Source organism: Cervus canadensis, chromosome 18 (assembly GCF_019320065.1).
Source record: "Cervus canadensis isolate Bull #8, Minnesota chromosome 18, ASM1932006v1, whole genome shotgun sequence".
NCBI classification, from domain to species: domain Eukaryota; kingdom Metazoa; phylum Chordata; class Mammalia; order Artiodactyla; family Cervidae; genus Cervus; species Cervus canadensis.
Genome location: NC_057403.1, coordinates 13,459,132 through 13,482,315, shown reverse-complemented (window position 1 = coordinate 13,482,315; position 23,184 = coordinate 13,459,132). Strand labels below are relative to the sequence as shown.

Genomic DNA, 23,184 nt, shown 5'->3' with positions numbered 1-23,184 from the left:
CATATATAGGGGTATTGCTTTTGTATCCATTTAGCCAGTCTTTTGTCTTTTGGTTGGGGCATACAACCCATTTACATTTAAGGTAATTACTGATAAGTATGGTCCCGTTGCCATTTGTTTAGTTGCTTTGGGTTCACGTTCATACAACCTTTCTGTGTTTCCTGTCTAGAGAAGATCCTTTAGCCTTTGTTGAAGAGCTGGTTTGATGGTGCTGAATTCTCTCAGCTTTTGCTTGTCTGTAAAGCTTTTGAATTCTCCTTCATATTTGAATGAGATCCTTGCTGGGTACAGTAACCTGGGTTGTAGGTTATTCTCTTTCATCACTTTAAGTATGTCCTGCCATTCCGTTCTGGCCTGAAGAGTTTCTCTTGAAAGACCAGATGTTATCCTTATAGGAATCCCCTTGTGTGTTATATGTTGTTTTTCCCTTGATGGTTTTAATATTTGTTCTTTGTGTTTGATCTTTGTTAATTTGATTAATATGTGTCTTGGGGTGTTTCACCTTGGGTTTATCCTGTTTGGGGATTCTCTGGGTTTCTTGGACTTGGGTGACTATTTCCTTCCCCATTTCAGGGAAGTTTCAACTATTATCTCCTCAAATATTTTCTCACGGCCTTTCTTTTTGTCTTCTTCTTCTGGGACTCCTATGATTCAAATATTGGGGCATTTAACATTGTCCCAGAGGTCTCTGAGGGACATTTCTTTTAATTCTTCCAATTCTCATTTCTTTTAATTCTTTTTTCCTCTCTGCTTCATTTATTTCTATCTTCTACCTCACTTATCCTATCTTCTGCCTTTGTTATTCTACTGTTGGTTCCCTCCAGAGTGTTTTTGATCTCATTTATTGCATTATTCATTATTGATTGACTCTTTTTTATTTCTTCTAGGTCCTTGTTAAATCTTTCTTGCATCTTCTCGATCCTTGTCTCCAGGCTATTTATCTGTGACTCCAATTTGCTTTCAAGATTTTGGATCATTTTCACTATCATTATTCAGAATTCTTTTTTAGGTAGACTCCCTCTCTCCTCCTCTTTTGTTTGGTTTGGTGGGCATTTATCATGTTCCTTTACCTGCTGGGTATTTCTCTGCCTTTTCATCTTGTTTATATTGCTGTGTTTGGGGCAGCATTTCCGTATTCTGGCAGTTTGTGGTTCCTCTTTATTGTGGAGGTTCCTCCCTGTGGGTGGGGTTGGACAAGTGGCTGGTCAAGGTTTCCTGGTTAGGGAAGCTTGCGTCGGTGTTCTGGTGGGTGGAGCTGGACTTCTTCTCTCTGGAGTGCAATGAAGTGTCTAGTAGTGAGTTTTGAGATGTCAGTGGGTTTGATGTGACTTTGAGCAGCCTGTATATTGAAGTTCAGGGCTATGTCCCTGCATTGCTGGAGAACTTGCATGGTATGTCTTGCTCTGGAACTTGTTGGCTCTTGGGTGTTGCTTGGTTTCAGGGTAGGCATTGAGGCTTTTGGATGAGCTCTTATTCATTAATGTTCCCTGGAGTCAGGAGTTCTCTGGTGTTCGCAGGTTTTGGACTTAAGCCTCCTGCCTCTGGTTTTCAGTCTTATTCTTACAGTAGCCACAAGACTTCTCCATCCATACAGCACGGATGATAAAACACCTAGGTTAATGGTGAAAAGATTCTCCACAGTGAGGGACACCCAGAGAGGTTCACAGAGTTACATGGAGAAGAGAAGAGGCAGGAGGGAGATAGAGGTGGCCAGGAGAAGAAGAGGGGGAATCAAAAGGGGGGAGAGCAATCTAGCCAGTAATCAATTCCTTATGTGCTCCCCACAGTCTGGACCCCTCAGAGAGGTTCATGGAGTTACACAGAGAAGAGAAGAGGGAGGAAGGAGAGAGAGGTGAGCAGGAGAAGAAAGGGGGGAATCAAAAGGAGAGAGATAGATCTAGGCCGTATTCTGCTCCCTAAGTGTTGTCCACAGCCTGGAACACACAAAGAGATTCACAGCGTTGGGTAGAGAAGAGAAGGGGGAGGGAGGAGACAGAGGTGACCTGGGGGAGAAAAAGGAGAGTCAAAAGGGGGAGAGAGTAATCAAGCCAGTAATCACACTGCTAAGTAAAAATGGGTACTGAAGATTGGATTCTTAAATGTACAAAATTGATAACAAATATCAAAAAGCAAAGATTAAAAATCTAGAGTAGAGGTTAGACTCTCAAAAATACACTATTAAAAAAAAAACCAAAATCACAAAAATTATAACAAAATATATATGAAGTTTGCTTTAAAAATAGGTTTTTTTGGCGAGATAATAGTAGATTATAAAAATGAAAATTAAAGGATTAATAGAGAACTTAAAAATAAAAATTTTTTTTAATTTAAAAATGATAATAGTAAAAATATATCTAGGAATATGTATATATATCTGGAGCTGTTGCAGGCAGTGTGGGGTCAGTTCAGTGTCAGATAGTTCCTTGTTGCAGCTTATACTTCTCAAGACCTATAGGCCCCTTCCAGTGTAGTCGGTGCTAACTACAGGGCTTCAATCTGTTGCACCTGTCACTTCCAAAGCGGCTCCCTCTGTTTATTTTGGCTTCTTCTGTTTGCAGCTCTCTTCAGTGTCTAATTTCCACTCTGACACAAGGGAGCAAAGGTGGTCACTCTTTTAGGCTCATTTGTTCAGTCGTGCTGTGGGGAGGGAGGAACTCTGCAAACAAATATCACTGGCGTGTGGGGGGTGCGCGCAGTGTCTTGGCCACACTGGGTTTGCCCCTGCTCACGGCGTGTGTGCTTTCCCGGTCTACACTGCTCAGGCCCCAGGTTCCTCTGCTGGGGAACTATCTGAGGCGGGCCCTGGGTTGCGTGCACTTCCCAGGTCTAAGCCGCTCAGGTTCAGGTTCTCAGGTACTCCACAAAGGCGCAGACTCGGTTGGGTCTGTGTTTTGTGCCCTTCCCAGGTCCAAGCAGCTCAGGCAACCAGGTGTTTGGAGAGTGCACTCTCCCCAGGTGGGGGCTGCGTCTTATCACCACCCCGGTCCCAGCTGCTTGGTTTTCTGGGTGCTCAGTGGGCACGCCTTCTCAGATGTGCTGCGTGTCTCCTCTGGGGAGCTGATCTCTGGCTGCGACCCTCCTGGCAGATGTCAACTGTCCAGAATCCCAGGTCTTGGTTAGCAACTGGGAGCCTGCTCGCAGTCTGGTAGAGGATGCTGTCTCTGGGAGATTGCCCCTCTCTGGCTCTGGCTGCCCCCCACCTACCTCCCTGCCTCCAGTGGGGGATGGGCCGGTCCACAGCCAGTAGCTCTCTTCTGGTATTCGCTCAGTTCTTTGTTCTGAGGATGGGCCCAGCAGTGCCCTAGGTTAGGGCTTTTCACGGGATAGTTCTCTCTCTCTCTCTTTTTTCTCTCTCTCTCTCTGGCTATCCCACAGTTTGGGTTGCTATCTCACATTAGCTCCCTCAGATTGCCCTCTGGGCATTCAGGCCCAGTCCTTACCCTAAGCAACGCAGCCCGTGCCTCCCTGTCCAGCCCCCACTTGCTGGTGGTGGACACGAGTATCCGGGCTACTTCTCTGCTGGGAATTGCGTTAGGCACATAATCACTGCAGATGGTGATTGCAGCCATGAAATTAAAAGATGCTTACTCCTTCGAAGGAAAGTTATGACCAACCCAGACAGCATATTAAAAAGCAGAGACACTACTTTGCCAACAAAGGTCCGTCTAGTCAAGGCTATGGTTTTTCCAGTGATCATGTATGGATGTGAGAGTTGGACTATAAAGAAAGCTGAATGCAGAAGAATTGATGCTTTTGAACTGTGGTGTTGGAGAAGACTCTTGAGAGTCCCTTGGACTGCAAGGAGATCCAACCAGTCCATCCTAGAGGAGATCAGTCCTGGGTGTTCATTGGAAGGACTGATGTTGAAGCTGAAACTCCAATACTTTGGCCACCTGATGGGAAGAACTGACTCATTGGAAAAAACCCTGATGCTGGGAAAGATTGAAGGCAGGAGGAGAAGGGGATGACAGAGGATGCGATGGTTGGATGGCATCATCGACTCTATGGACATGGGTTTGGGTGGACTCTGGGAGTTGGTGATGAACAGGGAGGCCTGGCGTGCTGCGATTCATGGGGTCACAAAGTGTTGGACACGACTGAGTGACTGAACTGAACTGAACTACATAATCTGTGAGTTTTATTTATTTATTTTGTCCTCCTGATTATGTTGCCCTCTGAGGTTCCAAAACTCCCCACAGACCCTATGGTGAGAGGGTTTCCTGGTGTTTGGAAACTTCTCCTCTTTTAAGACTCCCTTCCTGGGATGGGTCTCTGTCCCTAACTCTTGTCTCTCTCTTTGTCTTTTATATTTAGTCTTACCTCCTTTTGAAGACAATGGGCTGCCTTTCTGGGCACCTGATGTCCTCTGCCAGAGTTCAGAAGTTGTTTTGTGGAATTTGCTCAGAGTTCAAATGTTCTTTCGATGAATTTGTGGGGGAGAAAGTGGTCTCCCTGTCCTATTCCTTCGCCATCTTAGGACCCCTCTAATCCTTCTCAATGCTTTGAAAACCCCAACTGTATTGAGATATAATTGACATACTCTACAATTTACCATCTAAGGTGTATAATTCTATGGTTTTTTATTATATCTCCACAGTCACTCAACCATCACCACAGTCTAATTTCAGAACTTTTTAAACCCCCAACCCCCCCAAAAACCCTATTACCCACTATCACTCACTGTACAATACCCTGTCTCTCCCAGCATTGAGGAACCACTAACCTACTTTCAGTTTCTATAGACCATAAAGAACTTTTAAAAAATTGTGGTAAGTCATACATGACCCAAAATGTACCATTTTAACCATTTTTAAAAAGTTTTTTTATTATTATGGTAACCCTCCCCCCCCATACATGAAACATAATGTCTTAAGCATTTTTAGGTGTACAGTTCAGTTGTGTGAAGTGTATTTCCATTGTTGTGAGGCAAATTTCTAGAACTTTCTCAACTTATAAAACTGAAACTCTATACCTCCAAAGGAGAATTGCTATTTACTGAGCATAGAGTTTCATTTTAACCATTTTTAAGTGTACATTTCACTGGCATTCTGGACGTTCATATCATCATGCAACCAACATGACCATCTATCTCCAGGACTTTTTCATCTTCCCAAACTGAAACTCTGTATCCACGCATTTTACCATTATTCAAGTCATATGATTTTTGAGCCTCTGTTTGCTCATGTGATATAATTGGTTATCACATGATTGACTGAATTAGAATTGATTAAATTCAAATTCAAAGGGTTACAGTGTGTGCGTGTGTGTGCCAAGTCATGTCCAAGTTTTTGCGACCCCACAGACTGCAGCCCTCCAGGCTCCTCTGTCCTTGGGATTTCTCAGGCAAGAATCCTGGAGTAGGTTGCCATGCCTTCCTCCAGGAGATCTTCCCGACACAGGGATGGAACGTGCATTTCCTGCATTGGCAGGTGGATTCTTTACCCACTGAGCCACTTGGGAAGCCCAAAAGTCTATAGAGGGAGGGTAAAAAACAGCAAGGAGAACTGAGGATGCTTTTCATTATTTTTTATCACAGGAAATGAGTTCAGCCAAGATGATACTGAGAATATTCTCAACTATGTCTAGAAAGGTGGAATGCAAACATATCAGATGCACATAAGAAAATACCATTTGATTGGTTTGAAAAGGGATCCAAGCTTCTTCATACCTCCGTCCCCCTTGTGCTCTCCAAGCAGCTGCATAGGACTCCACAGATGCTGGCTCTTCTAAGAAGCATCCACTCTAGGAATATCCCTGGTGGTCCTTAGGAGTTAGTCTAAAGGTCCATTCTGTCTGACTTTCCTGTCGACTCCAGCGCAGGTCAGGCAGATCTTGCTGGTCTTTCTGGTGTAGAACCTGAGGGCCAAGCTGATTTTCAGCCAGAATGGCCAAGAGGACTATGAGGACCAGCCCTGCCATGCCCATCCGAATCCAGTTCTCCGTCGTGTGATCTTGGCTCGTGGTACCTAGAGACGTCATTAGAAGGAAATGAGTGATCACTGGTCACATTTCATTCCCTCCCGACCAAGAGCCCTGGGAAGGGAGCTCATTTCCCCAGTTTGTGTGTTCGCTGGGACCCCCTCCTCAGGCAATGCATGCATTCATGAGCACCATATTTCATCTTGGGCTTCCCTGATGGCTAACTGGGTAAAGAATCCACCTGCAATGCAGGAGACGCAGGAGATGAGGGTTTATCCCTGGGTCAGGAAGATCCCTGGAGAAGGAAATGGCAACCCACTGTAGTATTCTTGCCTGGAAAACCCCATGGACAGAGGAGCCTGGTGGGGTATAGGCCATGGGGTCACAAAGAGTTGGACACGACTGAGCATGCAGGCACCACACGGCACTGCTAAGCTGGTTACCCCTGTGTGTGAGTCTCTATACTTCACCTTAAACCCGAGTCCAAAGCTGTGGTGCCCAGAGGTATCTTGTAAATGGGGGAGGAGGTGGTTATGAGGATGTTCTGTTTGCTTGTCATCCCCTCCCTATGTGGCAGTTTCACTGAATATATAATCATATCCTCAAAACATCTTCATAGATCCAGAGCCCCAAACTCTCTCCTCTACATCATCTCACCCCACGGAACAGTGTGTGTTCCTTTCTCATACAATGATTGGTATCGGGAAGCAAATAGGAAAAAAAAGTTAAGACAAACCTAGGAAAAATTTGGAACTTTCCTGGTGATCCAGGGATTATGACTGAGCACTTCCACTGCAGCAGACATGGGTTCAATCCCTGGTCAGGGAACTAGGATCTCTGAATGCCATGTGGCGTGATCAAAACACAAAAAACTTAGGGAAGCTAAGTGTGACCTTGGCCCACTGGTGTGTGACGTTTCATTAGTTATTTCTGTTCATTGCACCTTTAAAAAATTTATCCATTTATTTTATGGACCTCATGGGCTCAAGGATGTAATAAATATTGTGAAATTACAATGCTCAGAAATCCTAGTAACTCTCTTCTGTTAAAACATAGAAATCAGTTCCAAGTGGATTTGGGCAGGTGGATTCTTTACCATCTGAGCCAGCAGGGAAGCCCAAGAATACTGGAATGGGTAGCCTATCCCTTCTCCAGGGGATCTTCCCGACCCAGGAATTGAACCAGGGTCTCCTGCATTGCAGGTGGATTCTTTACCAACTGAGCTACCAGGGAAGCCTTGGAATCCAACATGAATTCCTAATTGCAAACTGCAAAATATTTCAAGTCTGGGAAGATAATATAAGAAAAGATCATCCTGACATTGGGATAGGAGGTGATTTCTGAAACAAGATACAGTGACTGTCTACATTAAAGGAAAATGCTAATAAATTCAGCCCTCCTCCACAGGTGACCAGTTGTCCCTGTATCATTAATTGAAAAGACCATTTGGCCATATGAGCTTATAAGGCCATGACTAATACATTCACTTAGCTTGCAGAATGACTGGACAAGACAAATGTGAGAGATAAATGTGGTCATCCCACTCAGTCACCAGAGGTTGCTTTCCTCTGCTATAACTCCTGTTTGCTCCCTCTGGGCAGAGTGATGCATGCAAACAATATAAAAATGAAGCTCTTTTAAAATTTTTTTTTTTTTAACACTTCACTGTGGCTTATGGGATCTTAGTTCCCCAACCTGGGATCAACCCAGGTCCACAGTAGTGAAAACCTTGAGTCTTTATATATATGTATAATTTTATTTATTTATTTTTGGCTCTGTTGCGTCTTCCTTGTTGCTTGGGCTTTTTTCTAGTTGGGGTGGGTAGGGGCTACACTCTAGTTATGGTTCTCCAGCTTCTCATTATAGTGGCTTCTCTCATTGTGGAGAACAGGCTCAGTAATCATGGCATAGGCACTTTGTTGCTTCGAGGCATGTGGGATCTTCCCAGATCAGGGATGATACCCATATCTCCTGCACTGGCAGGCAGACTCTTTACCACTGAGCCACCAGGGAAGTGTCTCCCCCGTTTTTTTCCCTTAAATATTTGCTTATTTATTTGGCTGTACTGGGTCTGTAGTTGCAGCCTGTGAGATCTTTAGTTGCAGCATGTGGAATCTAGCTCCCTGATCAGGGACTGAACCCAGGTCCCCTGCACTGGGAGCTCAGAGTCTTAGCCACCAGACCACCAGGGAGGTCCCAAAGTCCTGAGTCTTAATCCCTGGAGAAGCAGTGAGTTTCCCTAAATGAAGCACTTGATAGAGTTTTTTAGAGTCTTCTTGATGAGTGGTAAGTTACCAGTCAACCTCTCCGAGTGGCTTCTAGTATTAGACGTCAATGTCAGGATTCCCTGTTACGACTAAGCATGTGATAAAAGAAAGTGAGTTCATCAAAGGTTGTGTCTGGTATCTGCTGGCTCAATGACACTCCTAAAGATGATTCTGAACGCGGGCCTCTCCTTTCTTAACAGGCCATGTGTCTTGAAGGACACTGGAGAGCTCCGGGACACGCTGTGAAAGTCACATGTCACATGGGTGAGAAGCCCTTCTCTCTTCGTGGTCCTCTGAGCCATGAGTCTCTCCTGTCCCGATCTTCTTTCTCGGTGCCTCTCTGTTCTCCTGCTTGATGCCAAGGCCCTGGACAGCCAGCTAGAGCCCTGAGGAGGAGGACGGAAGTCTCTGGCAGGGGTGGGGGGGATACCCTTACCTGTGACCACCAGCTCCAGGGCATTGCTGGGGGCTGACCATACATAGGGGCGGCCACTGTGCCAGCCATAGCATGTGTAGACTCCTGAGAAGCTGAGGTTCACAGGACCCAGAGTGAAGTCCCCCTGGAGTCTCGCATCTCGGTGCCGTGACAGGGTGGCCCCTCCCGGCCTGCTCAGTGAAAATCTGTCGAACGACATGTGTGCTGAACTGCACCGGAGGGAAATATTCTCCCCTGGCATCGCCACCTGGCCCCCATCGGTGGAGAGAAAGGGTTTGTCGTACAAGCCTGAAAGAGAAGAGAGTGAGCTGTTGGCAAGATTTCTGTCTTTCCCTGTTTCCCCGCCACTCATTTTGGGTCCATGCTAAGAGAAGGGAAGAAGCTCATGTTTTCCTGATGCAAAGGAATGGGAGGTGGTAACATCCCATTTCACTACTACAGGACCCATTTGCATGTGCTCAGTCATGTCCAATTCTTTGTGACCCTAAGGACAGTAGCCCCCCAGACTCCTCTGTCCATGGGACTATCCGGGCAACAACACTAGCGTGGATGGCCATGCCTTCCTCCAGGGGTTCTTCCTGACCCAGGGATCAAACCCACGTCTCCTGCGTCTCCTGCATCGCAGACGGATTCTTTACCACTGAGCCACCTGGGGAGCCCCCTGCAGGACCCATGCTCTGTCCCAATTGGAGCTGAGTGAATAAGCAGATGAGCAGGTATCTTTCAGGGACAGCGATCTAGTCTCTAAAGCCAGAAGGGCCATATGGTTCTGTTCCCAGTTCCAACCTGTGGGTTTCCTCCCCAGACTGCTGAGCGATTCTGAGATGCCAGCTGGGTGTCCCACAGTTCAGTTCAGTTCAGTGCTCAGTCGTGTCCGACTCTTTGTGACCCCATGAACTGCAGCATGCCAGGCCTCCCTGTCCATCACCAACTCCTGGAGTTTACTCAAACTCATGTCCATTGAGTTGATGATGCCATCCAGCCATCTCATCCTCTGTCATCCCCTTCTCCTCCTGCCCCCAATCCCTCCCAGCATCAGGGTCTTTTCCAATGAGTCAACTCTTTACATGAGGTGGCCAAAGTATTGGAGTTTCAGCTTCAACATCAGTCCTTCCAATGAACACCCAGGACTGATCTCCTCTAGGATGGACTGGTGGGATCTCCTGGTTGAGATTCCAAGGAACCCTCAAGAGTCTTCTCTAACACCACAGTTCAAAAGCATTAATTCTTTGGTGCTCAGCTTTCTTATAGTCAAACTCTCACATTTATACATGACCACTGAAAAACCATAGCCTTGATTAGACAGACCTTTGTTGGCAAAGTAATGTCTCTGCTTTTTAGTATGCTATGTAGGTTGGTCATAACTTTCCTTCCAAGGGGTAAGCGTCTTTTAATTTCATGGCTGCAATCACCATCTGCAGTGATTTTGGAGCCCCCCAAAATAAAGTCTGACACTGTTTCCACTGTCTCCCCGTCCCACGAGTCACCTCAGTTCTGACACTCTCTACCTGACAGTAACGTCAGATCCTGTGGTTTGGGGCTCTGGGTTAACAGCTCAGTCCTACAAATTGCCCCCCACTTCAGAGCCCATCAAAAGTCCAGGTTGTCACCTGTGCTTCTGACCGAACGGCAATAAATCGGAAGTTGTCGGGTCGCAGTTCTTGTGTTCAATTCATTTGTTAGAGAGGCAGATGGAACTCAGGGAGCCAGCTTGCTTACTAGATTACTGACTTATAAGAACACGTGTCAGGAACAGCCAGAGGGGAGAACTGGAAGAATACAGGACCTCATTTCCTAGGCGAGACTGATTATTTCATCATTGGCCTTTGGGGATGGATTCAACCTCCCACCTCTCTGCCCTCCCCGGAGGTCAGGTGGGGGTGGGGCGGGGCTGAGCATTCTAACCCACCAATTACTTGGTTGGTTCCCCTGGCAACCAGCTCAGATCCTTTAGGTGCTTTCCAAAAGTCACCTCATTTACATAAAATGTAAATGGTGTGGTTGAAAGGGATTTCTTATGAAAATGAAGATATTTTAATTGCTCCCCGCTTAGGGAATCCTAGGAGCTTTCTCTGGTGGCTCTGATAGTAAGGAATCTGCCTGCCAATACAGGAGACCAGGGTTGGATACCTGGGTTGGGAAGATCCCCTGGAGGAGGAAATGGCAATCCACTCCAGTATTCTTGGTTGGGAAAACCCATGGACAAAGGAGCCGGAGATTTTTATTTTGGCAGGTCAGAAATTAATTCTGTTATTTCATAAGACTTTGCAGGTTTTTACATTTAATAGTTACAACTGACACACCTATAAAGTTCTCCAGCACCATGAGTTTCATTTTCACTTTCTACATCAGAATCAATCACTAAGGTGTTTTTTTTTTGTCTTTTTGCTGATCTAATATTCACCTTGTCTGAACCAGAACTTTATGCTGAGGAACTATCATCTTCGGAGACACTAGTATATGTGTTGCTTGGACAAACAGAGAAAGTAACTGCATAAAATGCACCGAAAAGTTCTTCACTCAAAATTTCTTGGTGCATCAGTTTTGAAAATTTTACAGTAATAAGCTTGCATTTATAATATACACAAGGTTAGAACAAAAACCTAGTGGAGCAAAATGTGAATGATAACGTCAGTCATAAGTTGTTGAGTGAGTCCTTGATCAATTCTAACCTCTAACAACTTTGCACCGGTGATGTTAATTGTATCCCTCTCTAAAAATGTGTCAATACATCTGCAGTCAATAACATTTGGGTAACAAAAGACCTATTGATAAGCCTCTGATCAGCAATGTGTTAAGAGTAGGGGAAACTGGGTGTAAGGTATATGGGCACTGTCTGTTACATCACCTTATTTTCCCTGGAAATTTGAAACTTCTAAAAATAACATCTCTGAAAAACTAAGAAAAGAAAAAGACTTGAGGGTCAGAGACCCGCACAGGGCCTCACCTGTCACCACCAGCTCCAGGGCTGCACTAGGCGCTGACCGGCGGTGTTCTCTCCCATATCGGCACTGATAACGCCCTGCGGTGTTTGTATCCATGTGGTTAATGACGAACTCCGCCACCTCCTGAAACCCCAGCTTCTTCTCCACCACTCTGTAGGTGAGGTTTTCCAGGATCTCCAGCTGGTACAGGTAAGATGCAAGGGTTCCCTGGCACAAGATCTTCACCGACCCATTCCAGGGAATCACAGAACTGGGTGTAGCAGATATGATAGGAATGGGAAAGTTCCCTAAAAGAAAACAGGGCCCAGACTCAGGTGGCCTGCCATGGAGAAACCATACGTCTTTCTTTTTCTGTGAGGGGAACGACTAACTGAAGGGTATGACAGACTTATAGCTCCTTCCTTAAAAATTTTTTTGGGATAATTTCTAACTGTGGCAAAAATGAAATGTGTTATGTAAAGGTTAAATTTATCATTTAAACCATTTCTAAGTACACAGCTAAGTGGCCTTAATTACACTCACTATATGTGTGTGCATATATAGATAGATAGATATAGATATAGATATAGGTATAGGTATGGATAGATGTGGAGTATTTTTAAAGTCTTTATTAAACTTTTTAAAATATTGCTTCTGTTCTATGTCTTGGTTTTTTGGTCACAAGGCATGTGGGATCATAACTCCCAGACCAGGGATCCAACTTGTATCCCCTGCATTGGAAAGTGAAGTCTTAACCACTGGGCCACAGGGGAAGGACCTATACTCACCATATTGTGCAACTCAACCATATTGTGCATCTATTTCCAGGACTTTCTCAGGATTCCAAACAAACCCCTAAAACCACTAAGCAATAACTCTTCACTCTTTTCTTAGGCCCTTGTCATTTCTAATTGACTTTCTGTCTCTATGAATTTTCCTATTCTAGACACCTTGTATCAGTGGAATAAACAGTATTTGCCTTTCTGTGTCTGGTGTTTTTTTTTTTTTTTACTTAGTGCAATGTCATCAAGATTCATCCACGTTGTAGCATGTATCAGAATATGTTTCCTTTTTATGGCTGAATAATAATCCACTGTATGTACAGACTACATTTTGCTTATACATTCATGTCAGTGGACATTTGAGTTTTTCCCACTTTCTGGCTATTGTGAATAAAGTTGCTATGAACATGGAGGTACAAGTATCTTGTTAGAATCTGTTCTTTAGTTTCTCTTGTTACATGTATAGAAGTGGAATTGCTGGATTGGGCTTTTAGGTTTTTGAGGAACTGAAAGATTTTTTGAGGAACAAAATTCCTTCCTTTATATATATGTGTGTGTGTATATATACACATATATATATTTATATTTATTAATTTATCAAGGTGAACTTTATATAACATAAACTTAACCCTGTTGAAAGTATACGATTCAGTGGAGCTTAGTACGTTCACAATCTTGTGCAATCATCATGTCTGTCTATTCCATTTTCATTGCCCTCAAAGCAGACCCCATACCATTAATTCTACCCTCTTCCCTGAAGGCTCAGACGGTAAAGAATCTGCCTGCAATATGGGAGACCCGGGTTCAGTCCCTGGGTGGGGAAGATCCCCTGGAGAAGGAAATGGCAACCCCCTCCAGTATTCTTGCCTGAGAAATCCCATGGGCAGAGGAGCCTGGTGGGCTACAATCCATGGGGTCGCAAATAGTCAGACACAGCTGAGTGACTAAGAGCGCTGGAGAGTGCCCCCTAGTCTGCCAGGCGGTTTGCTTGGTGTTCTGTTGCCATGGTAACCCTTATCCACAAGCAATTCTGCTTTTCACCCTAGCGTGAGGGTGCTGAAGCTTGGAGAAACCACGTCAGTTGCTCAAGACCACAAACTGAAGAGTGCTCCAACCTGGTTTGGAAACTAGGACTATCTCACCCCAGATTCTCTGCTCTTTCCTCAGCATACAGGGAGAGCTGTCCCCTAAAGCAGTTAGATAAGCCAAACAAATAAATAATTTTTTAAAAGAAACTAATGGCAGCTTCCCTGGTGGCTCAGAGGATAAAGCGTCTGCCTGCAATGCAGGAGACCCGGGTTCGATCCCTAGGTTGGGAAGATCCCCTGGAGAAGGAAATGGCAACCCCCTCCAGTATTCTTGCCTGGAGAATCCCATGGACAGAGGAGCCTGGTGGGCTACAGTCCATGGGGTCGCAAAGAGTTGGACATGACTGAGTGACTTCACGCACTTCAATGAATCAAGGAAAGTGGAGACTGGGCCCTTCATTGAGTTCAGAGACTTTTTTCCCTCATGATCACCACCATCATCATCAGGCGTATCTTTACCGCTGAACCACCTGAGAAACCCATCACAGGTAATACACTTACCATGTATATAATTCATATGCCTTATCTCGATTAATCCCAACAACTGGATCACAATGATCCCATCCTCCCATGATCCAATCTGCTTTCATTGTTATTTTTATTTCTCTTTTGAAAGTGAAAATGTTAGCCTCTCAGTCATGTCGGACTCTTTGCAACCCCATGGACTGTAGCCCACCAATCTCCTCTTTCCATGGGATTTTCCAGTCAAGAATACTGGAGTGGTGTAGCCATTCCCTTCTCCAGGGGATCTTCCCAACCCAAGGGTCCAACCCAGGTCTCTCATATTGCAGGCAGATTCTTTACCATCTGAGCCACCTTTATAGACAAAGAAATTGGTTCTGAGAGTTGAAGCCACTTACATAAAGTTCTCTAAGGCAGTGTCCCCTTAAATGAAGAAAAGTAGATGGACTGTGGAGAGTTAGGTTGTGAGAACATTTGATGTAGGAAGAATATTGGGAAATGGAAGGTGGTTCCTGACTTCCTCATCCCTGCCGTTGTGAACATTCAGTAAAACACGCATCTTGGATGGACAGTCAGCCTACTGGAGGCAAAGACTAAATCCTGGTCTGAGCATGAGTTTGAGGGATCCAAAGCTTCCAAAGTGAGGTAGAAGTTGTGCAAAAGGAATGCAGCAGAGATAGCGATCAACAGAACAGGAAATAAAATTGGAATCCCTTTGAACTTCAGACTCTTCTATCCCAGAGTTGCCGTGAGGATGCAAGGGGATTGGAGGAGACTTAGAGAAACACTTACCATCCTGTGCCTGAATCCTCTGGCCAAGACAGAGAACTGGAAGAGAGACATTCATGAAAACTCCACCCGCCAATTTCCAACCTTTATTACAAATTACTCAACAGAAAGACTCTTACTGGAAAACACCCTGATGTTGGGAAAGATTGAGGGTAAGAGGAGAAGGGGGAAACAGAGGATGAGGTGGTTGGATGGCATCACTGACTCAGTGGACATGAGTCTGAGCAAGCTCTGGGAGATAATGAAGGATAGGGAAGCCTGGCGTGCTGCAGTCCATGGGGTTGCAAAGAGTCAGGCAAGACTGAGCAACTGAACAACAACATAAAGACATGCAGGTGCCATTTGTTCTCTTCAACAGCAAACAAGGCCCATTTTTAGTTTTATCTTCCAGATTCCAGCCCCTAAGGCTCTCCTCTGCAGGAACTCTGGAACCATTGTGCACTGCCAGACAGCATGGCATGGGCTGAATGAACCCAGCAAGGCCAACTTGACAGCTGGACCACTGATCCTTACAAGCCAGCATGGGCTTGGGCAGACAAATACCTGGGCAAAGACCATCTCTCCACTCAGGAGAGCAGAGTCTTCTTGGCAGCCACTGAAATCACTGAGTTCTTATGTTAAGAGAAAGTAAAATTGTTGGTCGCTCAGTAGCATCTGACTCTTTGCCACCCTATGGACAGTAGCCCACCAGGCTCCTCTGTCTATGTAATTCTCCAGGCAAGAATACTGGAGTGGGTTGCCATTCCCTTCTCCAGGGGATCTCCTCAACCTAGGGATTGAACCCAGGTCTCCTGCATTGCAGGCAGATTATTTACTGTCTGAGTCACCAGTTAAGAGAAACCTTGACTATTTTGGATTCTCCCCTATCTTCCCCTCTAACCTACCTGCATTTGGGGACTCACCGAGACAGAAGAAGGTGGTGTCTCTGGGGGCCATGGTTCTGCACGGCCAGCCTCAGCCCACTTAGCCTCTTGACAGTGAGCATCAACAGATGACAGAGTCTCACGAGACATTGAGACCCACAGGAAGTATGAACTCAGAGGTCCTCGTCAGAGAATTTCTACACTTATTGCCCCAGAGGAATGCTTCCTTCCCAAAGAACTTCATTCTCAGGGGCCCTGAGATGGAGTCTAAGAGGAGATCAACCTTCCTGTTTATGTTTCAGATGAGAAGTGAGCATTTTCTTCCACCAGTGTTGAACAGGGCTCAAATCCTCCTTCAGACAAGATCACACATCCCAGGGGAAGGGCTGGGGTCAGAAAATTATTAAATGGGTGCCAAACAGACAGAGATTTTCCTTCGTTGATCCATCAGTCCAAAGCCATGTGGCCTTGATGGCTATGGATCCACATAGCCTCCACGGAATTCATGGACCGAATATACCCATTTGGTCTTGATCAGGCAGGCAGTGTACTCTTATGTTGGGAATTATCTCAATGGCGGCATGTAGAGGAATATTTTCTTCATGCATGTCTAAAGAATGAGCCTCCTATATCTATATCTGATCTATATCTAAAGCTGTAATCTATGAATAAATGATGGATTGATAGAGAGTATAGATTAGATAGATAGTCAGGTAGGTAGGACAGACAGATAAACAGATAGATGGATGGATAGATAAATTTGGCTATAGACACCTACCTGGCTATCACTAGTTCTTCAAGTATAAGAAGTCAAATATTTCACATCAAACTTTCTCCTGACTGTCTCATTTTCATTGCAAGACATCACCCTTTTTTTCAACTTTATTGAGATGTCATTGACATAACATCATGTGAGTTTAAGGTGCACCACAGGTTGACTTGATCCACTTCCTTGCTACACAGTGATGTTCATTGTGGCATTAGCTAATACATCCACCAGCTTGCACAATACCATTTCCTTTCCTTCTATTTTTTAAAATATTATTTTTTTGTGATGAGAACATTAAGATTTACTCTCTCAGCAACTTTAAAAAGATTTATTTATTCATTGAAGAGCTGCACCAGGTCTTAGTTGTGGCATGCGGGATCTTTGGTTTTTGTTGTGGTATGTGGAATCTTTCTAGTTGTGGCCTGTGAACTCATAATCACAGCATGTAGGATCTAGTTGTCTGACCAGGGATCAAACCTGGGCCCCCTGCATTGGGAGCTCAGAGTCTTAGCCACTGGACCACCAGGGAAGTCCCTCTCAGCAACTTTTAAATCTAGAATACAATATTGTTAATTATTCTCACCATGCTATACATTATTGTTGTTTAGTTGCTCAGTCATGACTGACTCTTTTGCAACCCCATGGACTGTGGCAGGCCACGCTGCTCTGTCCATGGGGATTCTCCAGGCAAGAATACTGGAGTGGGTTGCCATTTCCTTCTCCAGGGGATCTTCCCAACTTGGGGATCGGATATGCATCTCCTGCTTGGCAGGTGGATTCTTTATCACCGAGGTCATGCACTGACCTCAGAGATACACACAGAGAGTGACCAGTTAGGGCCTTTCCTGTCTTGCATTAAAAAAAAATTATTTTTATTTTTTGGCTGCGTCAGTTCTTAGTTGCTGCACATGGAATCTATTTTTGTGGCTCACAGGCTCTAAAGCTCCAGCTCAGTAGTTGTGGCATTCGGGGCTCAGTGGCATTGGAAGGCAGACTCTTAACCACTGGGCCACCAGGAAAGTCCCCTCTGTTGCATTTTTTAAAGGTAATTTATCCCAGATTAGAGTATATGTCTGCAGCTGGTTGTGTGCTAGAGAGTGCTCTTCACCTGGGGGTGAGCCTGGCACGGGTTCCTGAAAATCAAGTTGAAACTGAGAGTTTTGAGAAGTGTTTAAAGATGCTTTTCTTGGTATATTTTGATATTTATACCAAAGAATAAAGGGAAGTATGGCTTAAGATGTATATATCTTAAGATATATGTTTTATATATGATATATATGTATGTGTATATTTCCATGTATGTATTCCTCTCACAAATGTGAGTATATATACAGTCCAACTCTAGCCAAAGCTATGGTTTTTCCTGTAGTCATGTATGGATGTGAGAGTTTGACTATAAAGAAAGCTGCTGCTGCTAAGTCACTTCAGTCATGTCTGACTCTGTGCGACTCCATAGATGGCAGCCCACCAGGCTCCCCCATCCCTGGGACTCTCCAGGCAAGAATACTGGATTGGGTTGCTATTTCATTCTCCAATGGATGAAAGTGAAAAATGAAAGTGAAGTTGCTCAGTTGTGTCCAACTCTTAGTGACCCCAGGGACCGCAGCCTACCGGGCTCCTTCGTCCATGGGATTTTCCAGGCAAGAGTACTAAAGAAAGCTGAGCACCAAAGAATGGATTCTTTTGAACTGTGGTGTTAGAGAAGACTCTTGAGAGTCCCTTGGACTGCAAGGATATCCAGCCAGTCCATCCTAAAGGAAATCAGTACTGAATATTAATTGGAAGGACTGATGCTGAAGCTGAAACTCCAATACTTTGGCCACCTGATGTGAAGAACTGACTCATTTGAAAAGACCCTGATGCTGGGAAAGATTGAAGGTATGAGGAGAAGGGGACGACAGAGGATGAGATGGTTGGATGGCATCACTGACTCGATGGACATGAGTTTTGAGTAAACTCTGGGAGTTGGTGATGGACAGGGAGGCCTGGCAAGTTGCTCTCTGTGGGGTCGCAAAGAGTTGGACATGACTGAGTGATTGAACTGAACAGTCCAACTCAGTGACTAAACAACAGCAACATATGTATATATATGCATGCACATCTACCTATCCATTCACCTAATAAAATATGACTTTGGGGACTTCCTGGTGGTCCAGTGACTAAGACCCTGCACTCCCAATGCCGGGGTTGCCTGGGTTCAATCCCTGGTCAGGGAACTGGATCCCACATGCCAAAACTAGGATCCCTCATGAGCAACGAAGACCTGGTGCAGTCGAATAAATAAAGAAATGAACAAATATATTTTAACAAACAAACAAAATTATGGCTTTCTCACTGTAAAAAATGAGCCTATCCCAGGATATGCTCCATGTTGCAGGGGTTTATGGTACACTGACCCGCTGGCTCTATAATACGGAGAGAGGCACAGACACTACATCCTAGAAAAGGGCGTCTCAACCTCAGTACTCCTGACCTCTGGGGCTAGACGATGATTCTCTCTTGGGGGTGGTGGGCTGTCCTTGCATTGAGGGTGCTGAGCAGCACCCCTGCCTTTACCCACAGGTGCTCTGGCAGCCTCCCCCAAGGTCATGACAAGCAAAAACCGTCTTCAGACACTGATGAATGGTCCCTAGCAGGCAACGTTGCCCCAGCTGAGAACCACTGTCTGTGGCATCTGCTGACACGTACAGGCTGAAGAACCAGAGACATCACAAACCTCTGTGCACCCCGCAGCATCCCACGTCCCTTTCTTGGGACATGTTATAAGGTTCTACAGGACATGGACCCCACACAAAGATCAGCCTAGGGGAAGCTCCCTAGAATGTATTTCCAGGCACAAATCCCCAAAGAATTCCTTTAATCTGATGTGACCTAGAGTCTGAACATCCAAGTCCCGCCCCAACACACACACTCTCAGAAACAAACCCAGCCTAGACACACTTCTCTTTCCTTCCAGCTCCTTCAGGAGCCCCTTGCTGCTCTGACAACAATGAGGACTTTGCAGTCTGGAGAAAGAAATCACTTTGTCATACTTATTCATAATGCTGTCAGCAAACCCACATGGAAATTTAACGTCCCTCAAAAACTCTTGTCTTTTTCTTTTTTTGCATAACTCATTGGTTAATATGTTTGAAGGACTTTTAAAAAACATCTCCTAAACTCTGATGCCTTACTTTCTTGTACTATTCTGTTCTTCCAGCATCATCCAGAGACAGCTACCCTTTCGTACTGGAGCTCCTTGTTTTGAGCCTTGGGAAAATTGTCAATAAAGAATAGAGACACAGGGTCCACGGGTGAGGTGGTGGCTGCGAAGGTGGTGAGTTACACCCCACATTGGCAGTGCCATCAGGGACCTTTCTGGCAGTCAGGGGTCTCTCATCTGAGGATGCCCAGGCCTGCCTGTGCATGACCTCTTAGATCCCAGGAGACATGGGTAGATCTATATGGAGGATAGACATGGACTTGAGCAAACTCTGGGAGATAGTGGAGGACAGAGGAGCCTGGCATGCTGCCGTCCATAGGGTTGCAAAGAGTCAGACATGACTGAGCGGCTGAACAACAACAAATCCAGAAGATTCCAACAGGATAAAAAAGTACATGAAATTAAGACATCATAGTTTGGGAGACTCACCAGGACTGGATGCACAATCGTGACATGTTCATACAATGGATTTTTACATAGGAGGGAAAAGAAAAAATAGACTCAGACGTAAAGGTATGATTATATCTCAAACATACAATGCTGAATGTAAACATCTGGTCATGAAAGCACAGATTATATAATTTTATGCAGATGAAAATTCAATAACAACAGGGAAGGGAGATGATAGGTAAATAGATGGGTAGATATGTGTGTGTTCAGTTGCTCAGTCCTGTCTGACTCTTTGAGACCCCATGGACTGTGGCCTGCCAGGTTCCTCTGTCCATGGGATTCTCCAAACAAGAGTACTGGAGTGGGTTGCCATTTCTTCCTCCAGGGGATCTTCCCGGCCCAGGGATCGAACCTGCATCTCTTGCATTGGCAGGTGGATTATTTACCACTGTGCCATCTGGGAAGCCCCTTTCTCTCCTATAGATAGCATTCGATGGTTTTACATGTTGGCATCTCCCACTGGACCAAGATCCACAGCACGATGAAGTTTTCTTCACTAATATTTGTTTAGAGACTTAGAATAGGCTATGCCTCCACAGAAAACTGTTGGAGGAATTAATTCATTGATTAAATATGTCATGATTTCTAGGAGTTTATCAGTTGAACATCAAAGAAAGTGTGCTATTTATGGCTGGTTTTCTAAAACACTTTGGTGATTTTGTTGATAACTTTGGAAATGACTGAATCATCATGATAATCCCCTAGAATGGCTGGGGGAGGTTTCCAAGGGGTCCTGAGGCTTTAGAGATGACCCTCTGATGAAGAGGGATGACCCTAAAGATGAAGATTTATGTCTTCAGATTCCAGCTGTTGTTAGGATGGCGCTCTCAAGCTGAGTTTGAGAAAGCACTACGGCTTCCATCGAAGACCTCCTCCAGCTCTTTCTGGGCATGTTCTGGGGATGGGATTCAAGCCTTGAACTGCTCTTACTTAGCAAGTTGCAAGATCCATGTACACACTGGCATCAGCTGAGGACTCTCTGGGCCTCTGGGACGTGGGAGTAATGTTTTTCCATGTGAAAACCGAACAATCCAAGTCGGTGTATGTCACCTCATTCAGTTCCTCTGCGTCAGGATCCTGCATAAAGGGGAATGACAAGTGAGGGTGTGAAAACACTTAGGGGGGCGATGGGGGAAGCGAGACTGCATTCAGGGGTTGTATCAAAGAGAACCTACCTCCTGCTTCACTCTTCTGCCCACCTCAGGCTGGCTGTTCATCATAGCAGCATCTGTGGGTGACAAAGTCATCAAGACACTTGGGAGGGCACTTCTGGGTTCTCGTTTTATCCATACAGCACCAGTGGACATAGAGATGCAGTGGATGTCCGAGATGACTCATCCTCCCCAAAGTGTCGCTCAGTCGTGTCTGACTCTTTGCAACCCCACAGACTGCAGCACGCCAGGCTTCCCTGTGTATCACCAACTCCCAGAATTTACCCAAACTCATGTCCATTGAGTCCGTGATGCCATCCAACCATCTCATCTCCCGAAAGTAGAGTCCGAAATTTTACCTCTTTGAGGTTCAAACGCCCACCGCATTGATAGCTCCCATTTTTTAAAAAAAGATTTTTTGATGTGAACCACTTTTAAAGTCTTTGTTGAATTTGTTACTATTTTGCTTCTGTTTTGTGTTTTGGTTTTTCAGCCACCATGAGGCGTGTGGGACCTTAGGTACCTGACCAGGGATCGAACCTGAAACCCCTGCATTGGAAGGTGAAGTCGTAACCACTGGACCACCAGGGAAGTTCCAACTACTGCCTACCTCTATCCCACTGGTTCCCTCCCCTGGTTTCCCCCTTACGTCGATCCCTTCTCTAGATGTTACTGGCTGCACTGGACCAGTGGAGAAGTAGGCAATGACCTGTAAGCTGAGAGGAGGGGCAAGGGCACTGATGTTCTCTCTTGAAAGTTCTATCCTGGGAGTTCCCTGGAGGCCAGTGGTTAAGAATCCGCCTCTCAAGGCAGGGGATGCAGGTTCGATCCCTGGTCCAGGAACTAAGATCCCACATGCCTTGGGGCAGTTAAGCCTGTGCACCAAGCTAGAGAGCCCAAGTGTCAGGACGAAAGATCCCGCGTGATGCAGCCAAGTTCCCTGGTGCTGCAACGAAGACTTGATGCAGCCAAATAAAGAAGGAAGGGAGGAAGGGAGGAAAGAAAGACAGCTCTGTGTCTGGCTCCTGCCTTGAGCACAAACCTGTACACTGTTCCCTCCCCTCCCCACTTTGCCCAGATAACACTGGGCTCTACTTCCTGAGACTTACCCTTAGCATCAGGGCACCAGTGATGGACAAGGAAGGAGATAAGGCTGACAAGGAATACGAAGGCCATGGAGGGTCCAACCAGAGCGTGCAGGTGCCTGGCGTTACCTGGAGGAAGATGTGAATCCACTAAGAAACAAATCATAGCAGTTCTCCTTTACTGTTTGCTAGGTAAATGAATGTGCTATCTCTACCTTCACAATACCCTTGAGTCAAACAAATTAAATTATCCAGTGGAAGAAAAAAGCAAAATAAAGATCAGAGTAAGGGCAGTTGTCCTATGTCACATGCCCAGGAAACGACGAGACAGTTGAACCCAGGGCTGCAGAATGCAGCTTTGCTATGGTCTCATGAGCCATATTTAGGCTGAAGCTGTGCAGGTGAGGGAGAGAGAAAAGACCAACCCTGCTGCCAGCTATTGCCGGACATACTTTGTTGTCCATCCCCCGACCAATAAAACCAGTCCTTTTGGAAATTAGGAGGAAAGTTGATCGGGAGGTTTGCTGTTTCCCACCTCTGAGTCCAAGATCTGAACTCACTCAAAAGAATACTAGCGGTCTTCCCTGGTGGTCCAGGTTAAGAATATACCTGCCGATGCAGGGGACATGAGTTCCATCCCTGGACCAGGAAGATTCCACATGTCCCAGAGTGACTAAGCCCTTACTGAACTACTGAAGCCTGCATGCTGCAACTAGAGAAAGCCCACACACAGCAACAAAGACCCAGTGCAGCCAAAAATAAAGACATAAAATAACAAAAAAGAACATAGGCATTCAGCTCCCAGAATCTATCTGCATCTACACATACAATTGGAATTGGGGTGAAGGAAAGGTTTTGGGGTGGGGGGATAGACGGGGGGAAGTTTTGTACCACATATAAAGCACTTTCTTTGATCCAGGACCTGGGCTGTGCAGGGTGGTGGTGGGGGGAGTAATGTTTTCACCTTTTTGATTTGACCCCATCCTCATAGAGAGCC

General features: G+C 45.4%; 1 protein-coding gene across 2 annotated transcripts; it reads right to left on the bottom strand.

Annotated features, from left to right (window-relative positions):
* Window positions 1–5,513: 5,513 nt before the first annotated feature.
* FCAR (Fc fragment of IgA receptor) lies at window positions 5,514–15,699 on the bottom strand. Of its 2 annotated transcripts, none has more exons than XM_043436730.1 (5): window positions 15,570–15,699; window positions 14,671–14,706; window positions 11,570–11,854; window positions 8,623–8,910; window positions 5,514–5,966 (listed from the first exon to the last, which is right to left on the bottom strand). In XM_043436730.1, the coding sequence occupies exons 1-5, from the start codon at window positions 15,601–15,603 to the stop codon at window positions 5,743–5,745; spliced, it is 867 nt and encodes a 288-aa protein (XP_043292665.1). In that variant the 5' UTR covers window positions 15,604–15,699; the 3' UTR covers window positions 5,514–5,742. The 2 variants fall into 2 exon arrangements, with proteins under 2 accessions (XP_043292665.1, XP_043292663.1); XM_043436728.1 differs by having other exon boundaries at window positions 15,552–15,617.
* Between the last annotated feature and the right edge of the window lie 7,485 nt (window positions 15,700–23,184).